This window comes from Lepidochelys olivacea (genome assembly GCF_965140295.1).
Source record: "Lepidochelys olivacea isolate rLepOli2 genome assembly, chromosome: 14".
In the NCBI taxonomy this organism is placed as follows: domain Eukaryota; kingdom Metazoa; phylum Chordata; order Testudines; family Cheloniidae; genus Lepidochelys; species Lepidochelys olivacea.
Window position 1 is genome coordinate 42,644,769 of NC_140424.1, and position 10,025 is coordinate 42,654,793.

Genomic DNA, 10,025 nt, shown 5'->3' on the forward strand with positions numbered 1-10,025 from the left:
TTTCCTGATTCCTATGTAGTAACTTGGAATGCTGTTTGAACTGTTTGCTACACCGTTATCCCTCAGCTTATCCAGATGAGTGCCCCATTTTTTCCTTTTGCAGTTCGCCCTCTTGAGATGAACCTATTTGTCCTTTTTATTGTCCCATGAGGAACCATTTATACCATTCCTCCTATTGCAAAGTTATTGTTAGTCACCAATGATACAGATTGTATCATTGCCAGTTGTTCTCATGTTGCTATGGGTTTTGCTGAAGAGCAGTTATATTGGGAACTTTTCAAATTATATGTAAATGAAGAGAAGCAGGGGCCGGAAAAGCGGTGCATAGGATTTTTCCATCGTAAGTGCAGAACTCTGCACTTGTGCATGTTTAACCTCATTAGATTTCTTTCGGCCCAATATTCCAATTTCTCTAGGTCACTTACCCTCCAGGGCTTGGAGTCTTTACATGCTTTCACAGAGTGAAGAGCACATGTTCCATGATTTCATAGAAGAGTTTTAGGGCTATTTTGAGTCAGGGAACTATGCTATAGTGTGTTTTCCCTGTTTGAATTTGACAGGTGGAGCAACACAGATGCACATTGTGACCCTTCTGTGACGAAGTGGGACTGTTCTTAATGTTTCCTCTGAATTGTGTGGGGGTGCCTCAGTTTCCCCTGTGCAGTTCTTAAGTATCTAGGTGGTGGGATAAGGGTGTATGATCACTGCAGAGCCCTAGAGGGCAGGTGTGTGCAGGGGCCTGGACACAGAGAATAGCCGACACCCTGTTTCCTGGCAACTGATGGCATAGGCCCTTCCCCCCTGCTAGGTGAAAGCTAAAGGGTTGGAGAACAAAGGAATCAGGTGACCTCCTGGCCCACGAAAGGAAGAAAGCCGAGAGGAGGAGGGGCTGGAAGGAGTTTCAGTTTTTGGGGCTGGCTGGGACTTGGAGTGAAGTGCAGACGTGGTTGTCTGGCTCACTGCCCCCCAAAATGGACCCAGCTGAAGAGTCCTGTTCTCTGCACCTGCAAGCTCTTTTTTATACCATGTTCCTGTTGTCTAATAAACCTTCTGTTTTACTGGCTGGCTGAGAGTCACATCTGACTGCGAAGTTGGGGTGCAGGACCCTCTGGCTTCCCCAGGAGCCCCACCTGGGCGGACTCACTGGGGGAAGCGCACAGAGGGGCAGAGGATGCTGAATGTTCCGAGGTCAGACCCAGGAAGGTGGAAGCTGTGTGAGCTGTGTGTCCTGAAGACAGGCTGCTCACAGAAAGGCGACTGCCCCAGAGTCCTGACTGGCTTCATGGGGAGCAGTTCCAGAGCATCGCGCAGGGACTCCGTGACACCTTCTCAGGGAGCTGAGGGCTGTGAGTCTCCTTGTTGCCACCTGCCACTAGGAAGAGGGACTTTTGCATTTGGCAGCTTGGATGTTCATGACTGAACTCACCCAGCCTATCAGCCACTCAAGCACCCTCCTCGGAGCTACAGCAGCCCTGCCAGTTGACAATAGAGGCACCCTAATCCGCGTTCCTTCAATATGTCCCCCTCTGGGTCCAGCCCCGATCACCAGATGATCTGGGATTTCTCTGAATCTCTCCTCCAGAAGCAATGATATACCCCAGGTTATCAGTTTTACTGTTGACCACTGATCCTGTATCACACACAGCACTTGAGTAAAGTTATCGAGCAAATGGAAATGTATTTAACAAGGGAGAGAGATTTAAACAAAACAAATGTGAGTGATGGAAAAACAGTTACAAACACAACAAAATCACCAAATGCAACTTACACTTTTTAATAGTTACCTTTCCTATCTAAGTAGATTCTCACCTCACACTTCAGTCTACTGCAGTGACTGCTAGTCCCTAGGAGCCAGGGCCCTGCCTTTCATGAAGCACCACTGGTCGTTAGGGATCTCCTTGGTGAATGGACCCAGAATGTTTTTCTCCACCCTGTCATAAATGGAATCCGTCTTTTGTCTTTAATCACAGAAAGGACTATCTCCCCATTTTCATATTGTCCTTTTCACTTCCACAAGGTTTTGATGTCTATAGTTCATCTTTGATAGTTTTCCATTAGCTTTTCTGGGTTGATGCAATAGTTGACAATGTAGCAATACATCACATAACTGGTTAGCATGGGGTGGGTGACAATTCCCTCCCACTGGAAAGGGCCATCCCCACCAAGACCGATGATTGGGGTGATTCACTTTCATGAAAATACCATATCGGCATAATTGTCCATGAACTTACATTACTCATTAAATTCTGACTTATACACACCTCTCGCAGTGATTAGGAGTAACAATGATTTACAAAAAGAAAAGGAGTACTTGTGGCACCTTAGAGACTAACCAATTTATTTGAGCAAAGCTTTCATGAGCTACAGCTCACTTCATCGGATGCAGCTGATGAAGTGAGCTGTAGCTCACGAAAGCTTATGCTCAAATAAATTGGTTAGTCTCTAAGGTGCCACAAGTACTCCTTTTCTTTTTTGCGAATACAGACTAACATGGCTGTTACGCTGAAATCAATGATTAACAAGTTTTCAATAGAGATCTCACTGCTATGTTTCCTGGATAAATATCATAAAATCAGTGTATTCGGTGTGGTGAGTTTGTCAGGTCTGAGACGGGAGTTGCTTGTAAATAACAGTGACTCCTTTGCCAATTGGCACCAATGAGCTTTTGTCACGCATGCACTGAGCTATACCGTCCCACTCTGATAGAACAGAAAGGCCAGCACAAAAAATAGAGAAAGGAACAATAAGATACTAAAATGACAATGGTTGGAACTCTCTATTTCTCTCAGTCTTTGGATTGATGGGTACTAGGAGCTGTCGCTACAGTTGAGGGACCAGGCGATCAGACAGCTGGCTCAGTCCTCCATACAAGCAGCTTTCTCACATACAGGGAGATGGGTCAAAATTGGAATTGATGTCCTGACTTGCTTCCCATAGGGGATCAATCTGTCTAACGCTATCTCTATACTTTAAACACTGGAAGTATTCTTCTGACAACCTAACACTGTCTACACTGGGTCTCAGGTCACATTAACTACTTCTCTCAGTGGAGTGGATTTTTCACACCCCTGAGAGATGGGGCTATGGCAACACAGCTTTTCAGCGTAGACCAGCTTTAGATGGCTTTTTGATATGAAAGGCAATGGAGTTCAGCCTTTTCCTTCGTATTGATGGTTGACGATGGCGGTTTTCCTACCTGCTGGAGACGTCCTATGACAGATGTGATGCCTCTCTGTTGCACATTAGAGAAGTGGGGAAGTCAGTGACCCTTACAGTGTAAGTGGGCAAAAAGTTACACAACTTGTCTCAAGTAGTTTTCCTTTTAATAGAAATTGATTTTGAGGCTAAGCAAAATAAGTTCTATTTGAAATACAAAAAATTAAAATCTATACTAGGCCAATATTCTCTTATACATTCTCTCTCACACACATTCTCCCACCCCAACCTTTGGAGCAAGGTTTTCTACCAGAACTTCTTACACTACGGGGGGTAAATTAAATCAAATTAACTTTTCAAGATTAGCCATCACTTCCTGTACAACTAAAAAAAACAAAAAAGAAGACGACTTTCAGTATTCCAAAATCATTACCTGTAGTCACTTAAAATCCTTTTTTTCCATAGTTAACAATTTGGTTTTATTGTTTTATTTAACCAGTGTGTTTGGATTAAAGTGAGTTGGAAACTCCATCTGGAATAACGAGCCTGGTGCATGTCATTTTCCACTGATGAAATGACAGACTTCGTATGAGTTTGCATTGTTCAGCAGTGTGCTGCACAATGCAAGATGCACATTTCTGGGGGAAAGTCTGGTAGCAGAGAAGTTTCTGAGGTTCTCCTGTGGTGTACTGTAACGGGAGCGTCGCTGCCTAGCAGCAGTCAATACTGTGAAGCTGGGAGCGAGTTACATGCTGGAGACTGTGTGTTAACCGCCTAGGAGTGGCTGTTCTCACAGTAAAGCAGTGTAAAAGGCACCGCAGGTTGGGGAACTGAGGAGAAACAGCTATTCAACAGTCCAGATTGTACTGTGGTTAATGTCGCAGACGCTGAATTTCAAAGGGTCTCATAAAAACACAGAGAAAGTAAATCCTTCTCCCAGAAATCGAAGACTCCAGACAGAGGGCAAGTCTCCCTGCCATTGCTTCTTGCCGACAGAGAAGTCCAGAGACAATGAGTCAGTCCTGGAGAAGCCAGGAACAGTAAGCATGGCCTGGTGGGGTTCAGTGGAGAAAGGAAACAGGAAGGATAGGGATATTACTGAATGCAGGAGCTCAGCAGTACTAGATGTGAGGATAGCACGTATTGCAGCCCATTGGAAAACATAATCCCATCTATACATATAAAATGATAGGGTCTAAATTAGCTGTTTCCACTCAAGAGTGGGATCTTGGAGTCCTTGTGGAGAGTTCTCTGAAAACGTTCACTCAAGGTGCAGAGGCAGTCAAAAAGCAAACAGAAAGGGATAGATAAGAAGACAGAAAATAACATATTGCTTCTCTATAAATCCATGGTAAGCCCATAAAAATAAATAAATCCATGATACGCCCACATCTTGAATACCGCATGCAAATGTGGTTGCCACATCTCAAAAAAGATAGACTGGAATTGGAAGAGGTTCAGAAAAGGGAAAAAAATATGATTAGGGGTATGGAAGAGCTTCCGTATGAGGAGAGATGAAAAAGACTGGGCCTTTTCAGCTTAGAAAAGAGACGAAAGGGGGTATGAGAGAGGTCTATAAAATCATGGCCACTCTCGAAAGACAGGACACTGGGCTATATGGACCTCTGGTCTGACCCAGCGTGGCCGCTCTTATGTACTAGGGAATCTAGTGAGCCCAGTGTAACGGGAGGGAGAAGGAAAATCCCTGGGTGTGGAGAACACTGGGAAATTAGAAGCTATAATTCAGGAGCAACGATTCTAATTAGTCTAGAAAAGCAGAATGTGAAAGATAAGAATCGGGGTCATGTGACAATGAGGTAATCAAAAATCCAAGGAGCCTGCAGAGAAGAGAGGTGGTGGCTATCACACATGCGGATGGAGAAGGAAGACTCTCCATGACTCAGCAAGTTTCACTACCAACATAAGCCATTTACACACGTTGCATTGCAATCCAGACCAGTGAGGACTTGTGTCATCTGTAATCCTGGGTGAGATTCAATGTTCTGCTGTTGGAGCTCCCCTGTCTGGATACCCCCAGCCAGCATACAAGGATGCACTGGGTGTTTGTGTGATAAGTAGCCCTGGACCAGCAGCTCTGATTCCAGCAGCCTGTTTGTTACACCCAAGCACATTCTGGTTCGGGTGGAGTAGGCTCAGGGTTTCCGAGAAGGCCGGGGGTAGGAAGCTTCTGTTGGTTATGGTGGACCTAAGCCCCAGTTTTACTTGAGCAGAAAGAGATATCTGACACTGTGCGATACTGCTCCTGTGCTCTGTTCCCAAAGTGTTCTTCAGCAGGGGAAGGTCTCTGGTCGTGTGTGTGTGTTTGTGTGTGTGTGTTACTGGCATATTGCGGTGATGCTGAAACAGGACAGAGCAGAGATGCCATTGGGGGGTGGCGTGAACCGTATCTCTTCATTTCCCCTTACAAGAACTGAGGGGACGGGAATCCTTACCCAGCGAGGTCACATTCTTATAGTTCTCCTGCATGACATCTCTGTAGAGAGCTCTCTGAGCAGGATGCAGCAGAGCCCACTCTTCTTTGGTGAAATACACAGCCACCTCCGTGAAGGTCACCGGCCCCTGAGACAGCAAAAGTCCAACACTCAGTACCTGCTACCCCACTATCTGTGTGGGAGAGGAGCCAATCAAGTGGAAGCTCTGGGTGGATCACGGTCAGAGTCTCCTGGAACCACCAGGGTTAGGGGACGAAGAGAGAGCCCCACCTCTCTCCCACCAGATCCATCACACACCTACTAGCCACAGACTGATACAGGAGATGGAGCCCCTAACAGGGTCCAGGGACAGCTCCCTGGTAGGAAGTCCAACATGCTCTTCAATGTGAGGAGCTGGATATGAAGGGAGGGGAATCTCCCCTAAGCCTGACTGGTGGGTGCCCCCTTCATATCTCATGGCACCCGCTGCTTAGTCGGGTCAGGCTCCCGCACTATGAGTCTGGTTAGGTTTCCTAGCCCCATGTAGGTGGGTTATTTTCTGTTCAACAAATTAGAGCATTTCCACCTCCCAACCTCATGGGTCTGATCCCAGAATCTAGGCCACTTATTCAATAACTCCCAGCAGGTTTGCCACCCCGTGTCCTCCTCCCTTTCTCCACCTTGTGAATTTACTGCCCCAGTCCAACCTCCAAACGAGACTGTGCAAACCTTCCCGTCTCTGGTGTATTTGCTGTCCCCCTCCCTCCAGAAGGAACCCACCCAAAACTCCCCAATAATCCCTACCTGAGCTGGCTCCACTGCAGCCATTTCTCTTCCCCATCCCATGGGAGGATGGGAGGAGCTGAGCTGGAGGATGGACGTCGTTCTGCAGCCTGGGAGGGTGAGAAGCGTAATTGTGGGGGTTTCAGAACAGGCTTTAGTTAATTTCACATCAGAATTCCCCCAGGGGTCTTTCCCTGCAGACAGATATCCTAGATTCTGCCATGCTGGAAAAATGCTTGATCTCTTTATTTCAGTGTAGACCTGGCCCCTCCTGCCAGGCTAAGCCCACAGAGACATTTTAAACCTCCCTTCTCCCTCCCCCCACCCCGTAACAAAGTTATCTAAAGTGATCAAGTTGGGCCACTTCCAGCACAAATCCAGGTTTTCTCACCCTCCGCCCTCCCCCCACACAAACTCACTCTCCTGCTGGTAATAGCCCATCCAAAGTGACCACTCTCTTTAAAATGTGTATGATAATCAAGGTGGATTTGTGCTGGAAATGGCCCAACTTGATGATCACTTTAGATAAGCTATTACCAGCAGGAGAGTGGGGTGGGAGGAGGTATTGTTTCATGGTCTCTGTGTATATAATGTCCTCTGCAGTTTCCACAGTATGCATCCGATGAAGTGAGCTGTAGCTCACGAAAGCTCATGCTCAAATAAATTGGTTAGTCTCTAAGGTGCCACAAGTACTCCTTTTCTTCTATTTTCATGTTCAACAATCTGAGAAAAGGTGTAAATCTGAGATTTTCCCTATCTCTCTTAATTATAAAATACTAAGAAAATCTCAGGGTATATTCAATTAGAAATAGACAACTAAATAAAAAGTGGGGCAAATGTTTAGGGTATTTCATAACAATCTTTGAGATCTGCAGAGAATACGTGTCACAAAGTAAGTAACTGATAACATGAGAAAAAAACACCAAGATCAGAGGGAATTTTATATTGCTATGAAATAACTAGTTGGAAAAGAGGGACTGTTTGACTGGATTTTATATGACTGTGTAATACATAAACAGAAAATGATGCTTCCCCGTCTGCCTTCATTCACAGGGGCAGCAGGGAGACCTTTGAGGAGGCGATTTAAGAGGGCAAAGAAGGAGGAGGAGGAGCGGGAAGGCTTCCTGGGTGAGGGAAGGGGGCAGCAGTGGGGGATGGGCAGGTGAGGGTCAATGGATAGCTGGGGGCAATTGTGTTGGCAGTTTGGGGCCAGCAAGTGGGATTGGGAAACCGGGGTCTGGGCAGTCTCCACGGGGGGCACTTGCTCCTCCCTTCCCCCACCCTGGCGGAGAAGAGGCGTCTCATCCCATCCCCACTCCAGGGGCAGCCATGTTTTGGGGACCGACTCAGGGAACAATTTCTCACCTAGACACGGACAAATCGCTGCAGATAAAATGGGTGGGAAAATGCCCCACACCGGAGATGTTAAATTGACATTTGAGAAAAGGGGAAGAACTGGAGAGAATTTGTATCAGGGTGTGAGCGGCACCAGCGGGGAAAGGATCCAATTCACTCACCTCCCGCCCCCCCTTCTCCCCCGGGGGTTTCCTGAGGCTGCACAGGGACCGTTCAAGGCCCCCCCCGACCCCCCCCCAGGAGCCCCCCCGGTCCCGGCGGCGCGGGGCAGGGCCTGGCTGCGGCTCCCCTGGGGCTGGGCAGCCCCGAGGCGTCTCCCAGGTGCGGCAGGACGCGGCCCCGCGGAGGAACGAGCTCCTGGCCGCAGCCTGGGGCCGGGCCGCCGCCGGGGGGGGCCGCTCGCTGCCCCCGTCCCCTCCCGGGCCTGCCCGGGCCCTGTTGCCGGCAGAGAGCGGCCCCCCAGCCCGGCCCCGCGGGGTCGGGGTCTCCCAGCCTCGCCCCTTAACCCACTGCCCCGTCCAGACCCCGCCGGGGGGCGCTGGGCTCCCGCTGGGACAGCAGCTCCGAGCCCCCCCGGGCGCGGCCCCCCCCGGGAGCAGGTCCCGGCGCCGCCCGAGGCCGGGTCCCCGCGGACACTGGGGCAGCGTCACCGCCCCGCCCCCGGGGCTCGCTCCGGTACCTGGAGGCGGCAGCTCGGCAGCGGGGCGGCCCCGGCCCGGGGCGGCCCCAGCGGGAGCAGGGCGCGGGCCGGGCGCGGGGGGGTTAATGAAGGTCGCCCCGGCACAGACCCTGCCGCTCAGCCCGCTCCCGCAGCAGCCGGTGAGCTCTGCCTCTGCGCACGCGCGACTTCCGCCCACCTGCTTCTGCGCATGCCCAGAGCTCGAGCGACACAAAACGCTTCTCCGCCTTAGAAGAGGCGCCAACGGCTCCGCGCGAGCTCGGCTCGGTCTCTCCGATAAGGCGTCATTTCCGCTAGTGAGAGAGTCAGGAACTACATCTCCCAGCGTGCCCCGGGGGCGCTTCCGCCTTCTTCAGCTTCGGTTTGGGCAGGTGCCGGGACCAGCCTGATTCCCTCCGGCCCCTCCCCCACCCGGCGCCTCTCAGACCCGCCCCCCCGCGGCCCGTTGCTGGGGCTCCCGGGGGCGCCGCAGGCCGAGGGGCGGCTTCTGCCCCGCGTCGGGACGAGCCCCGGGGGCAGGTGTCGAGCCGGGCGGGCTCTGTGAGATCGCGCCCCGGGGCGGCCGCTGCCGGCGGGGAGCCCGGTCTCGGCCCGCGGCGCCTGCGGCAGGAGGGACCCTGGCCAGGAGGAGGTGCTCTGTGCCCTGGCGAGCTCCTTCCCTGGAGCCGCTGCGCCGGTGAGTCTACCCCTCGCTCCAGGGCCTCTGGCTTGGGGGAGATTTTCTGGCCAGAAGCAGCAGGAGAGCAATGTATGTGTAATATAACTATGTGAAAACCCCCCACCTTTCCCTCTTGCCCCCCAGGCCACGAGGGTAAAAGAACTAACACGCTGGATACCGGTAATATTCTAAACTTTTACTTTTCTTTATGGGTCAGTCGGGCACATCTGTGCAAACTCATGAAGAAAAATAACCCAATTCGCCAACCGCCTGAAATCACCCAGGCCCAGGTTCAGACAGGCAGTTTGGCTAGTTTACATCAGGGATCCGAAATAGAAAGAGAATCTGCACAAGCAGAACAAATTATAGCACACCACTGGATCGAACTCCGAGTTGTGAAGAATATGTACGAAGGCTACAACAACCAACAGGAATGCACTTTTATCTAGAAAACCATGATTACATCGAGTCTTCATGACTAGTGATTTAAATGAATTTGACTGAAATCAAATCCACCATGCTTTATGGCCAGTATCGCAGCCTTATTTACACGTTTATTACCCACAAAATCTGAATTGACACTTTCTCTGCATGACAAGATGCTTAGTCGCCATTCTCAAAATACCCATGAGACAAACACTTGATACCGAACACATTTTTTGGAGTAGAGAGAACCAAGCCAACATTCCTATATTTCCTATATTTTCAGGACTTGTGTTGTTTTCCTTAGTTTTATTAGCAGTGAGAAAAAGGCCTATGTCTGCATAATGGGGATACAAGATATATTAGACACACCTGGATTAATCTTCATTGGTTGATAATGTCAGATCCTTCTCATTCTCAGTGAGCTGAGCTGAGCTGAGGTGTCTGTCTTCCCATCATCCAGATTGCTGGGTCAATCATTTCTCACTGTTCAGTCTTTGTACCTGAGGTGTTTCTGGTTCTTCTTGTAGGCTCTCAT

The 10,025-nt window shown here is 49.8% G+C and overlaps 1 protein-coding gene across 1 annotated transcript; it reads right to left on the minus strand.

Moving 5' to 3' along the window:
• Positions 1-3,608: 3,608 nt before the first annotated feature.
• Positions 3,609-10,025, minus strand: LOC311531033 (uncharacterized protein; the record flags this gene model as incomplete). Its single annotated transcript, XM_084648091.1, has 4 exons — positions 3,609-5,736; positions 6,393-6,481; positions 8,407-8,699; positions 9,991-10,025. The coding sequence occupies 4 exons, from the start codon at positions 10,023-10,025 to the stop codon at positions 5,569-5,571; spliced, it is 585 nt and encodes a 194-aa protein (XP_084504217.1). The 3' UTR covers positions 3,609-5,568.